Here is a 14,400-nt window from a genome sequence, read left to right as displayed (position 1 = left end):
CAATAGAAGCTTCATGGGCTTGGAGACTCCTCCAGCACAAGCCTCCTCTCCATCGACATCTTCAAAAGACAGTGGCATCCATTATGTTGTCCCTTATGATCCGGAACATGCCCTCTTTTCCATAACTATCATCGGGGGTGGGGGGGGGGGGCGGGGTGATACTGGAGCTGAAGAACTGCACTCAGAGTTTTAGGGACAGTTTCCTCCTCTCCAGCATCTGCTTTCTGAACAGTCCCTGAACCCATGAACTCTGCCTCACCATTCCCCTTCAGCACTAATTACTTAGTTTATTTTATTATGGTAGCTTATAGTTAATTTTTATGTTGTGTGCAATCCTGCTGCCATAAAAACAAATTTCATGAACTATGTCAGAGATAATAAACCCAATTCTCATTCTGATTCCTTGGAGCACTGGCCAAGGTCATCAAAATGTTCCTCTCACATTAAGCCATTGAATTATTCATTGGAATCTTGCCCGGACCCTCTCCAGAGGCAAACAGAGCCCAATATTGCTGACAACATTGCAAATGTGGTCAAGCCAATGCCTTATAAATCCTCACCAGTACGCCCTTACTATTTCACCTTTGCAGTTCAACTGATGACGTTCAATGATTCCAAAGCCTTACAGGCCAGGCATTGGGCTTGAGGATGGAAGCATGGGCACTTTGTAGCCAGAATAATTGACATGTTTTCCTGCATTAAAAGTTAACCCATGGAGAACAAAATGAAAGAACATCACAGACAGAGTATATCTGAAAGTGGTCTTTACCTTTCTCTTCACAAACTTGTCCCAGTAGTTGTATGGGAAAGATCTGGAAAAAGGTGTGCAGTGTTATTATCAATCCTTCTCTACTGTGATGCTCAGATCATAAAAATTATAAACGTGCCAAACTCCGCAGGCAGATGTTGCCATGTGGACTCGATGCCAGGGAAGGCTAAAAGAAAGTGCATTTATTGCCTTGTTTTCTAAATTGTGGTGAAGGGAGGGGATTTCCAGAGCAGTTGCTGATGTGATCACGTTCTCGAGTGTGGCCAATGTGTGTCTATTCTTTAAAGGAGCTAGAGCTCATCTGGGTGTTTTTCCCTGCGGCTGAAATTTGGTTCCACCAACACACATTAATGTTACTGCAGTTCTCAATAATTTTAATGGTAATGCTGCAAAATACATGTGGCCTGAATGCTTCAAAATTTGGAGATGTCTGTTCCTCCTTCGTTAAAATCTCAGTCTACACACTTACATCAAACTTCTATATTATTTTACACCAGCCATTCAATGAAGGCACATGAAAATAGTAAATAGAACTGGAGGGTAGATTGGAATTTTACACTAGCCGGCTAAACAAACTGCAGAGTAACATCCTCACACCCAGCCGTCATTCCCATCTGATGCTTCAAAGTCGGGAGGACTCCACCAATAACAGCACAAATGCCACAGGTATGGTGCAGCATCATGGCAAAGCGGAAGGCTGAGAAAAGCATTGGTGTGATGGCTCAACCTTGTTTTCATCTTTCTGCACAAAGGTCAGGTATGTTACAGACTCATTGCTTCTGGCATGTCTTCAGAAAGCACAAGTAACATGGAGGCAATTTTCCATGCCTACCCAAATTTGAAAGTGATGCTTCATAGCCCCTTTTGGTAACAGAATGAAAGTCTTTTATAAAGTCAAAATAAAAATGTCTGGCACCTGATGCAGTTCCCTGTATTTCTCCTGGAATTTGGCAGCCTTAAGAAATTAATCTTATCCATTTGGTATTAATCCTCATTCTATCCACTGAGCCACTTCTCAAATTGTTTTACTGTCTTTTATGCATGCTCTGATAAAATTGCATCAAAAAGTCAAACTGCACCAAAGTGACTTACTGCGTGTTTATAACCAATCTATCCCACTGTCCCTTAATGTCATCCTCTGAAGGTTGTTCTGTGATGTATAATCCGTCAAACTCCAACTTCCTGGCAACCTCCTTCTCTCGTTTGAAAATAACCAGAGGAACCTGCGTGGACAAAATCATTGGACAAGCTCGTCAGAATTTGGTCCCAGCCCAGTTTCAATGGCCAGTGTTCCACCATTCTGTGGACCTTCTGATCATTTGACTGTAGAATCATTTATGACCCCATGCAAGAAAGCCAGCTGTGGAACTGGCACCACTGTTGATGGTTCAATACAAACGTAACAAGGCTTTGAACAACTGTGGAATTCTGTCTGATATATAACAGCAAAGTGATAGATTAAGTACTTTAGATAAGAAGAGTTTATTTATGTCACCATCTTCAAGACACTTCATCTGGCCTGGCAGGACAGACGGTATTTGAGGAGAAGGAGATTGGGTTAATGTTTTAATTTAATGACCTGTCACATCAAAACTGGTCAGGGGAAATAGTTTGACTAGCGGTTAAGATATTTTTCATAGGAATTGGAAAACCGAGTACGTGACGGTAAAATGCTGTGCTGGGTTCTGATAAAATGTCACTGGGCTGAAGTATTAACCCTGTTTCCCTCTTCAAAGATGCTGCATGAGTCCTGATTTCCAGCATTTTTGTTATTTTTTTGCTTTTCTACATGTTTTTTTAACTTCTTTGTGTGCAGCTATTTTTTTGACCCTCCTAACTACATGTTTTCACCTTCCTTGTATGCAGTTATTTTCTGACCCTCCTAAGAATTCCTCATTGTAAAACTCCATGCCCTTTCCCTATGTGGGGTCTCTATTTAGGGATCGGGTTGGCTTTCCATTGCTGGTATTTGCAGGGAGGATCAGCTAAGCTTAAATTCAGTTTACCTTGGAAATCAACAAATTCTAGCCAATTAACCTTTCTCTCCTCTCCACCGATGTTGGAAACGTGGAAATTCCATCAATGTGGAAACGTATTGCCTACATTGCATGCCATTGAACAGAATGTCACTCTGAAGCTAAGGGTCAAAAACAGTAAATTATGTACAAGATTTTCAGAATGAAATGTGCATAATCTATCTTCAGTTATGATAACCAACCAAACAGTATCTTAATAAATTATAATTATTCCATCTTTTCCACCACTGCTATAGAAAGAAATAAGACAAGCTAATGGTACAAAACTAATCTGCAATATCTTTCTGAACACTTACTGCACAGAGCAATAAAAGCAATTTTAATTATGTAATCTAATGCTGGGTTTCAGATGATGTCTATAAACTATTCTTTGACATTGGTTTGTTAATGTTGGCAGAATTTTTTGATGATTTCTCTCTTATAGTCATTCCAAGGTGTCCAGTAATACCCATTCATTTGCTGTGGACTGGAAAATATATGAACACCATCCTCATGGTCCCTGTAAAATTTGGGTTTTTAAAATAACAATGCGGAAGATCCAAATCACTGAATAAAAATTGTTGAATCTAATTATTAAAATAAGATGTAAAAATTTCTTCAGGGTAGGCATACCTCAAAGAGACTTTGCATAGAGCAGCAAATCATAAACACAACAGATGCTGCAGATACTGGAAATGCAGCAGAACTCACACCAAATGGTGGAGGAACTCAGCAAGTCGGGCAGCATCCATGGAGAGGAATAAAGTGTCTTGCCCCGAAATTTTGACTCTCTATTCTGCTGCGCGGATGATGCCTGACCTGCTGAGTTCCTGCAGCATTTTGTGTGTGTTCTATGTGAAGACTGTCAGTTTTTATTTTTAAAATCTGATTAAGTTACCACATTTTATAAAGATACCTCAATATTAGTTTGATCATTGAAAAACGTATCGGTCTGTAATCAATCTGTACATACATTTTCCATAGAATATTTGTTTTGTGAAGTGCTTGCAAATGACTGGAGACTTACTTTTAAACAATAATAACCAATGATGCAGAAAAAGGAGATGACAGTGTGCAGGATGGCCAGAATTCTCAGAGTGGGCTCCATGTAGCCACTGCTTTCTTGTAGAACGTAATGTACTGTGACCCTATGTCCATTTCCCACGCCACTCCATCGAGAGCTTCCACCTTCTTGACTGTAAACACCAACTACGGTTTCCTTCTCTTCTATGGATGGAGACGTTGATACCTGTTGAAGATTACATATTAGCAACAGGTGCTGGCCAACAATGATCAAAATTCCCAACACTATTCATACTCACTATTCAAAGGTTCTGATGGAAGTAAATTGAGTTTTTTTATGTCACTCTCTTAGTGGGCGTTTGGTCAGAGAGTAAAAAAATGAAGACTTACTTTCCTTGATGCTGTCATTCACAAAATTCATAACGTATTTCAAATTTGACTATCATTACTGTATTATAAGCATCCCCCTATACAAAGATTGGCCAAAGGTGTTTTCCACCATGTTCAATTTGAGCCACTTTCATGCTTCCATGGAACTCTCAGAAGTGAATAATTTTGCCCATTTGGATAAGAACTACCTGCATAAGCACTCAGTCTTCAATGCCTTTTCAGCAAGTCTGAAAGAGCTTTAAAGTACTTTCAAAGTCTAGTTGCTATTGTAATGTGGGAAATAGGCAAGGGCAAAACAGCTTGAGGTAGTAACTTCTGATTCTGTTCAATTTCACTCATGCACACATTTCATGGCACTTACTGCATTTCTTAGCCAACATAACAAGAGTTAATTAAAAAGAGCTCATCGTTATCTCAGTACTCTGTCTTCTTATCTTATTGCTGCAATCAAAGGAGATAACACCAGTTCACGGTCACCATGTTCTTGTAAGAAGGGTTAAAAATACAAGGAACCTTGAATATCAGGCTGCGGGCATGCGGTGAGGCACTGAACTGAACTGGGATCCTGGTTTGATATTCTATATGTTGTTCACTCGTATTTTTTTTTACCATTTGCGCAATTTGTTCTTTTCTCATGCGTTGGATGTTTGATGTTTTCTTGAACGGGTTCCACGATGTTTTTATTGTTTTGTGGCTGCCCGTCAGGAAGACAAATATCAGGGTTGTATTCTATATACATACTTAGATAATGAATGTACTTTGACTTTGATCAAGGTTTGAATAAAGAGGACAAGGAAGCATATGGAAAGTATAGAGTGTTGAAGATGGAGGTGGTCTGTCAAGGGCAGCGGTCCCCAACCACCGGGCCGCGGACCGGTACCGGGCCACAAGGCATGTGCTACCGGGCCGTGAGGAAATGATATGAGCCAACTGCACCTTTCCTCATCCCCTGTCACGCCCATGGTTGAATTTGAATGCACATGAGGTCATTACCCACGCGAGGACATCAGTCGGTCATTAACCTACAACTACTCGATGAGTAAAAAACAAACGCCGCTTGAGAGTTTCTTCGGAAGGGATGGTAGGGACATAAAAGGCTTAACGATGATGATAACGCAGAGACAGCTGAGGCTGAGACTGCAAAAAAGGAAAGCTTCCTTCAACAGAAAACACGACAAGTCATACATAAAATATGGCTTTATTGCAACAGGTGACTCGCACGCTCCAAGCCCCCTGTGTGTGATATGTGGAAACAAGCTGTCTAATGAGGCAATGAAGCCCTCAAAACTGCTTCGGAACCTTGAGTCCAAGCACCCTGCACTGAAAGACAAACCTGTTGAGTTTTTTGAGTGGAAAAAAATGTGAGCAAGCGGGACAGAAGCAAGTGCTGAGAGCCACCACTGCCACAAATGCTGCTGCTCTGAGAGCGTCGTACTTAGTGGCTAGCCGTATTGCTACGGCCAAGAAGCCTTTCACTGTTGGTGAAGAATTGATTCTGCCTGCTGCCAAGGACATGTGCCGTGAACTGTTGGGAAAAGCTGCAGCTAACAAGATGGCACAGGTTTCTCTTTCAGCTACCACAGTTTCAAGGAGAATCGATGACATAGTGGAGGATATCGAAGCACAGCTGTTGGAACGGCTTAACAAGCCTGGTGCAAAAAAGGTTGGGGACCCCTGCTCAAGGGTATAAAAGCTGTAAGGAAGAGCTCAAAGTACAATGTAACTACATTATCAAAGTACATATATATCACCATATATAACCCTGAGATTCATTTTCTTGCAGGTATACACAGTAAATCCAAGAAACACAATAGAAGCAATCAAAGACTGCACCAAACAGGACAGACAAACAACAAAAGTGCAAAAGACCACAAACTGTGCAAAAACGAAAGAAAAATAGCAACAGTAATAAGCAATAAATATTGAGAACATGAGATGAAGAGTCCTTGAAAGTGAGTCCATAGGTTGTGGGAACAGTTCAGTAGTGGGGCAAGTGAATTTGAGTGAAGTTATTCCCTCTAGTTCAAATGTCTGATGGTTGAGGGGTAATAACTGTTCCTGAATCTGGTGATGTGAGGCCTGAGTCTCCTGTACCACCTTTCTGATGGGAGCAGTGAGAAGAGAGCATGGCCTGGGTGGTGGGGGTCCCTGTTGATGGAGGCTGCTTTCCTGCGACAACACCTGGTGTAGATGTGCTCAATGGCATGGAGAGCTTTACCCATGATGTACTGAGCCATATGCACTACTTTTTGTAGGATTTTCCATTCAAGGGCATTGGTGTTTCCATGCCAGGCTGTGATGTAGCCAGTCAATATACTCTCCAGCACACAGATCTAGAAGTTTGTCAAGGTTGTAGATGTCAAGCCAAATATTCGTAAACGTCGAAGGAGGTAGAGGTGTTGCCATGCTTTCTTCATAATGGTATGTGCTGGGACCAGGACAGATCCTCTGAAATTATAACTCTGAGAAGTTTAAAGTTGCTGACCCTCTCCACCTCTGATCCCCCGATGAGAACTGGCTCACGGATAACAGAGCTGGTTTTCTCCTCCTAAAATCAGTAATCGGCTCCTTGGTCTTGCTAACCTTGAATAAGAGGTTTTTGTTGTGGCACCACTCAGACAGATTTTCAATCTCTCTCATATATGCTGAGTCATCACCACCTTTGTTTCAGCCATTGACAATGGTGTCATCAATACTCTTAACTATGGCAATTGAGTTGTGCTTACCCTCACGGTCATAAGAATAAAGCAAGTACAGCTGGGGAATAAGCTCACACATCCTTGATAGAACAGAGATGATAGAAAGCTCACAAGTCCTTGATAGAACAGAGATGATAGAAAGCTCACACATCCTTGATAGAACAGAGATGATAGAAAGGACAGGCAGGAGATTAAGCATAATCACAGCCAGTGGGAGGAGATACAGGGCAATAGAGGCATGGTGCAGTTAAAATAGAAAGCAACAAATACTGGACTGAAAGTGTTGTATTTCAATGCACGCAGCATAAGAAATAAAATGGACGATCTTGAAATTCAGCTACGGATTGGCAAGAATGACATTGTGGCCATCTCTGAAACTCGACTAAAGGATGGCTGCCATTGGGAGTTCAATATCTAAGGATATACAGTGTATCGGAAAGATAGGTTAGTAGGCAGAGGGGGTTGTGTGGCCCTGTGTATAAGAAATAATATGAAATCATTAGAAAGGAATGACATAGGATCGGAAGGTGTAGAGTCTCTATGGGTTGAGTTAAGAAATGGCAAGGGTAAAAGGACCCTAATGGCAGTTGTATACAGACCTCCAAACAGCAGCCAGGATGTGGATTACAAATTACAACAGGAGATAGGAAAGGCATGTCAGAAAGGCAATGTCATGATAATCATAGTCATAGTCATAGTCATACTTTATTGATCCCAGGGGAAATTGGTTTTCGTTACAGTTCCACCATAAATAATAAATAGTAATAAAACCATAAATAGTTAAATAGTAATATGTAAATTATGCCAGTAAATTATGAAATAAGTCCAGGACCAGCCTATTGGCTCAGGGTGTCTGACCCTCCAAGGGCGGAGTTGTGAAGTTTGATGGCCACAGGCAGGAATGACTTCCTACGATGCTCTGTGTTGCATCTCGGTGGAATGAGTCTCTGGCTGAATATACTCCTGTGTCCACCCAGTACATTATGTAGTGGATGGGAAACATTGTCCAAGATGGCATGCAACTTAGACAGCATCTTCTTTTCAGACACCACCGTGAGAGAGTCCAGTTCCATCCTCACAACATCACTGGCCTTACGAATCGTTGGGGATTTTAACATGAAAGTGGATTGGGAAAACCAGGTCAGTATTGGACCTCAAGAGAGAATTTGTAGAATGTTTAAGGGATGGCTTTTTAGAACAGCTTATTGTTGAGGCCACTAAAGGATAGGCTGTGCTGGATTGGGTGTTGTGCAATGATCCGGAGGTGAAAAGAGAGTTTAAGGTTAGGGCACCATTAGGGAGCAGTGATCACAATATGATCGAGTTCACTTTGAAATTTGAGAAGGAAAAACTAAATTCCAATATGTCGGTATATCAGTGAAATAGAGGAAATTACAATGGCATGAGAGGGGAACTGGCCAAGGTTGACTAGAAAGGGACACTAACAGGAAGGACAGCAGAGCAGCAATGGCTGGAGTTTCTGCAAAAAATGAAGGAAGTGCAAGACAGATATATTCCAAATAACAAGAAATTTTTCAATGGAAGAAGGACACTACAGAGGCTGACAAATCAAGTCAGAGCCAAAGTAGAACCAAAAAGAGAGGGCATACAAGGAAGCCAAAGTTAGTGGGAAGGTAGAGGATTGGGAAGCTTTTAAAAACTTGCAGAAGGAATCTAAGAAAGTCATTCAGAAGGGAAAGATGAATTATGAAAGGAAGCTGGAGAGTAATATCAAAAAAGATACTAAAAGCATATAAAAGGTAAAAGAGAATCAAGGGTAGATATAGGACCAATAGAAAATGACAATGGAGATATTGTAATGTAAGACATAGAGATGGCAGAGGAACTCAAATCGTATTTTGCATCAGTCTTCACAGTGGAAGACATCTGCAGTATACTGGACATTCAAGAGTGTCAAGGAAGTGAAGTATGTGCACTGAAAATTATGACTGAGAAGGCGCTCAAGAAGCTTAATGGTCTGAGGGTGGATAAATCTCCTGGACCTGATGGAATGCACCCTCGAGTTCTGAAGGAAGTAGCTGGATAGTTTGCAGAGGCCTTAACAATGATCTTTCAAGAATCGACAGATTCTGGCATTGTTCTGGATAACTGGAAAATTGCAAATGTTGCTCCGCTATTTAAGAAGGGTGGGAGGCAACAGAAAGGAAACTATAGACCTGTCAGCCTGACATCAGTGGTTGGGAAGTTGTTGTATTCGATTGTTAGGGATGAGATTACGGAATACCTGGAAGCACATGACAAGATAGGTCAAAGCCAACATGGTTTCCTGAAAGGAAAATCCTGCCTGACTAACCTACAGAATTTTTTTGAGGAAATTACAAGCAGGGTAGATAAAGGAGATGTAGTAGATGCAGTGTACTTGGATTTTCAGAAGGCCTTTGACAAGGTGCCACACATGAGGCTCCTTAGCAAGATAAGAGCCCATGGATTTACAGGGATGTTACTAGCATGGGTGAAGCATTAGCTGGTCAGCAGAAAACAGAGAGTGGGAATAAAGAGATCCTATTCTGGCTGGCTGCCGGTTACCAGTGGAGTTCCACAGGGTCGGTGTTGGGACCCCTACTTTTTACGATGTATGTCAATGCTTTGGACCACGGTATTGATGGATTTATGGCTGAATTTGCCGATGATACCAAGATAGGTGGAGGACTGGGTAGCGTTGAGGAAACAGAGAGTGAGACTTGGATAATTTAGGGGAATAGGCAAAGAAGTGGCAAATGAAATACAATGTTGGAAAGTGTATGGTCATGCATTTGGTGGAAGAAATAAATGGGCAGACAATTATTTAGATGGGGAGAGAATTCAAAATGCAGGGAGGCAAAGGGACTTGGGTGTCCTTGTGTAGGATACCCTAAAGGTTAACCTCCAGGTTGAGTCAGTGGTGAAGAAGGCGAATGCAATGTTGGTGTTCATTTCTAGAGGTATAGAATATAAGAGCAGGGATGTGATGTTGAGGATCTATAAGGCTCTCGTGAGAACACACTTGGAGCATTATGTGCAGTTTTGGGCTCCTTATTTTAGAAAGGATATACTGACATTGGAGAAGGTTCACAGAAGATTCATGAGAATGATTCCAGGAATGAAAGGGTTATCGTAAGAGGAACATCTGGCAACTCTTGGGCTGTATTCCCTGGAGTTCAGGAGATTGAGGGAAGATCTCATAGAAACATTCCGAATGTTAAAACGCCTGAACAGATTAGATATGGCAAAGCTATTTCCCATGGTAGGGGAGTCTAGGACAATAGGGCATGACTTCAGGATTGAAGGACATCCATTTAGAACAGAGATGTGGAGAAATTACTTCAGTCAGAGGGTGGTAAATCTGTGGAATTTGTTGCCACCAGCCACTTTGGAGGTCAAGTCATTGGGTGCATTTAAGGCGAGATAGATAGGCTCTTGATTAGCCAGGGCATCAAAGGGTATGGGGAGATTGCAGGGGAGTGGGGATGGCTGGAAGAATTGGATCAGCCCATGTTTGAATGGTGGAGCAGACTCGATGGGCCAACTGGCCTACTTCTGCTCCAGCACCTGTGCTGATGAAGATTGTGGAGGAGATATTTTTTGCCAATCAGAATTGACTGGGATCTGCAAGTGATGACATCAAGGATCCAATTGCACAAGTAGGTATTGAGGCCAAGGACTTGAAGTTTATTGATTAGTTTTGAGGGGATAAAGTATTGAATGCTGAGCTGTGGTCAATAAAGACCATTCTGATGTATGCATCTTTACCGTCCAGATGTTCCAGGGTTGAGTGGAGAGCCAATGAAATGGCATCTTCTACGTACCTGTTGTGCTGGCATGCAAATTGGAGCAGATCAAAGTTGCTTCTCAGGCAGGAGTTGATATATTTCATCACCAAATTCTCAAAGCACTTCATCACATGGGATCTAACTGTGACTGGATGATAGTCATTGAGGTAGGTTAACGCATTCTTCTTAAGCTCCGTTATAATTGAAACCTGCTTGAATCAGACGTGTAGTGGAGACTGCCGAGTTTAATGATGTCAGTGAACTCCCCAGCCAGTTGATCAGTACAGGTGTTTGGTATTTGGCCAGGTATCCCATGCAGACTGGATGCTTTCCGTGGGTTCACCCTCCTGAAGGATGCTCTCATGTTGGCCTCAGAGACTGAAATCACAGCTTCTTCTGGGGCTATGAGAGTCATGAAGTGTCCTCCATGTTTTGATGGTTAAAGCAAGCATAGAAGGCATTGAGCTCATCTAAGACTGAAACCAAGGAAATAGGGGAGGTAAAGAGTGTTCATGAATTAGCAAACATGAGAAAATCTGCAGATGCTGGAAATTCAAGGAACACACACAAAATGCTGGTGGAACGTAGCAGGCCAGGCAGCACCTATAGGGAGAAGTACAGTCGACGTTTCAGGTTGAGACCCTTCGTCAGGACTAATGGAAAAAAGAGATAGTAAGAGATTTGAACGTGGGAGGGGGAGGGGGAGACCCGAAATGATAGGAGAAGACAGGAGGGGGAGTGATGAAGCCAAGAGCTGAGAAGTTGCAAACAACAGGAATTCTGCAGATGCTGGAAATTCAAGCAACACACATCAAAGTTGCTGGTGAATGCAGCAGGCCAAGCAGCATCTCTAGGAAGAGGTACAGTCGACGTTTCAGGCCGAGACCCTTCATCAGGACTAACTGAAGGAAGAGTGAGTAAGGGATTTGAAAGTTGGAGGGGGAGGGGGAGGGGGAGATCCAAAATGATAGGAGAAGACAGGAGGGGGGAGGGATGGAGCCAAGAGCTGGACAGGTGATAGGCAAAAGGGATACGAGAGGATCATGGGACAGGAGGTCCGGTAAGAAAGACAGGGGGGGAGGGGACCCAGAGGATGGGCAAGGGGTATATTCAGAGGGACAGAGGGAGAAAAAGGAGAGTGAGAGAAAGAACGTGTGTATAAAATTAAGTAACAGATGGGGTACGAGGGGGAGGTGGGGCATTAACGGAAGTTAGAGAAGTTGGTGTTCATGCCATCAGGTTGGAGGCTACCCAGACGGAATATAAGGTGTTGTTCCTCCAACCTGAGTGTGGCTTCATCTTTACAGTAGAGGAGGCCGTGGATAGACATGTCAGAATGGGAATGGGATGTGGAATTAAAATGTATGGCCACTGGGAGATCCTGCTTTCTCTGGCGGACAGAGCGTAGGTGTTCAGCAAAGCGGTCTCCCAGTCTGCGTCGGGTCTCGCCAATATATAAAAGGCCACATCGGGAGCACGGGACGCAGTATATCACCCCAGCCGACTCACAGGTGAAGTGTTGCCTCACCTGGAAGGACTGTTTGGGGCCCTGAATGGTGGTAAGGGAGGAAGTGTAAGGGCATGTGTAGCACTTGTTCCGTTTACACGAATAAGTGCCAGGAGGGAGATCAGTGGGGAGGGATGGGGGGGACGAATGGACAAGGGAGTTGCGTAGGGAGCGATCCCTGTGGAATGCAGAGAGAGGCGGGGAGGGAAAGATGTGCTTAGTGGTGGGATCCCGTTGGAGGTGGCGGAAGTTACGGAGAATAATATGTTGGACCCGGAGGCTGGTGGGGTGGTAGGTGAGGACAAGGGGGACCCTATTCCTAGTGGGGTGGCGGGAGGATGGAGTGAGAGCAGATGTACGTGAAATGGGGGAGATGCATTTAAGAGCAGAGTTGATAGTGGAGGAAGGGAAGCCCCTTTCTTTAAAAAAAGAAGACATCTCCCTCGTCCTAGAATGAAAAGCCTCATCCTGAGAGCAGATGCGGCGGAGACGGAGGAATTGCGAGAAGGGGATGGCGTTTTTGCAAGAGACAGGGCGAGAAGAGGAATAGTCCAGAATAGCTGAGAAGTTGATTGGCAAAAGGGATACAAGGCTGGAGAAGGGGGAGTATCATGGACGGAAGGCCTTGGAAGAAAGAAAGGGGGTGCGGAGCGCCAGAGGCAGATGGAGAACAGGTAAGGAGTTATTGTGAGAGGGAAGGAGAGAGAGGAAAAAAAAATAGCTCAGGTTCGAACTCTTGGTGAGGACACAAATCCAAAGAAATATTTAACTTCCAGACCCACCACTACAGGAGGTACGGAAAAAAAACTAAGTCCCAGTAATCAGCTGTCTTTCACCTCAATACTCTCCCAAAAGTGTCAAAAGAAGCCTAAACAGTGGGGAGACCTGGTGTTGGAAAGGAAACCTCCAAGATTCAAAGTCTCCTTTTTGGCACCAGCTCCCCCACATCATTAGATAGAGAGGGAATGGGCAAGACTGCAGCAGGAGCGTGAAAATTGAAGCCTCACGTCTATATTTGAGGTGGGATATCATCATATTCTGTCATGTGTATAGGATAGGTAGGGTGAAACCTGGTGGTTACATGAGACAACAGGCCAACTGGTGACAAATATCAATCGGCATGTCCCTGGAGCGAGGGGCTCAGATTGGGCTGGAGTTTGTTAGGTGTGTTCAAGAAGGTTTCTTGACACAATATGTAGATAAGCCTACAAGAGGAGAGGCTGTACTTGATCTGGTATTGGGAAATGAACCTGGTCAGGTGTCAGGTCTCTCAGTGGGAGAGCATTTTGGGGATAGTGATCACAATTCTATCTCTTTACCATAGCACTGGAGAGGGGTAGGAACAGACAAGTTAGGAAAGCGTTTAATTGGAGTAAGGGGAAATATGAGGATATCAGGCAGGAGCTTGGAAGCATAAATTGGGAACAGATGTTCTCAGGGAAATGTATGGAAGAAATGTGGCAAATGTTCAGGGGACATTTGCGTGGTGTTCTGCGTAGGTACGTTCCAATGAGACAGGGAAAAGATGGTAAGATACAGGAACCGTGGTGTACAAAGGCTGTTGTAAATAACCAGGAAACTATAGACCAATGAGCCTTACTTCAGTGGTGGGCAAGTTGATGGAGAAGATCCTGAGAGGCAGGATGTATGAACATTTGGAGAGGCATAATATGATTAGGAATCGCAGCATGGCTTTTTCAATGGCAGGTCGTGCCTTTCGAGCCTGAATGAATTTTTTGAGGATTTGACTAAACACATTGCTGAAGGTAGAGCTGTAGATGTAGTGTATATGGATTTCAGCAAGGCATTTGACAAGGTACCTCATGCAGGGTTTATTGAGAAAGTAAGTAGTCTTGGGATCCAAGGGGACATTGCTTTGTGGATCCAGAACTGGCTTGCCCACAGAAGGCAAAGTGTGGTTGTAGACGGGTCATATTCTGCATTGAGGTTGGTTACCAGTGGTGTGCCTCAGGAATCTGTTCTGGGACCCCGACTCTTTGTGATTTTTATAAATGACCTGGATGAGGAAGTGGAGGGATGGGTTAGTAAATTTGCTGATGACACAAAGGTTGGAGGTGTTGTAGATAGTGTGGAGGGCTGTCAGAGGTTACAGTGGGACATTGATAGGATGCAAAACTTGGCTGAGAAGTGGCAGATGGAGTTCAACCCAGATAAATGTGACATGGTTCATTTTGGTAGGTCAAATATTATAACAGAATATCGTATT

General features: G+C 43.3%; 1 protein-coding gene across 1 annotated transcript in view; it reads right to left on the bottom strand.

Annotated features, from left to right (window-relative positions):
• The window catches only part of ryr2a (ryanodine receptor 2a (cardiac)), a 785,545-nt gene that overhangs the window by 59,900 nt on the left and 711,245 nt on the right, over positions 1 to 14,400 (bottom strand). Inside the window, exons 92-94 of the mRNA XM_072264911.1 lie at positions 3,812 to 4,033; positions 1,862 to 1,992; positions 770 to 812 (exon numbers count right to left, since the gene is read on the bottom strand). Of these exons, the coding sequence (XP_072121012.1) occupies positions 770 to 812; positions 1,862 to 1,992; positions 3,812 to 4,033 (396 nt within the window). The remainder of the gene's footprint in view (positions 1 to 769; positions 813 to 1,861; positions 1,993 to 3,811; positions 4,034 to 14,400) is intronic.

Source organism: Mobula birostris, chromosome 8 (assembly GCF_030028105.1).
Source record: "Mobula birostris isolate sMobBir1 chromosome 8, sMobBir1.hap1, whole genome shotgun sequence".
NCBI classification, from domain to species: domain Eukaryota; kingdom Metazoa; phylum Chordata; class Chondrichthyes; order Myliobatiformes; family Myliobatidae; genus Mobula; species Mobula birostris.
Note: the sequence above shows the minus strand (reverse complement) of the source record. Positions and strands in the feature narration are given on the sequence as shown.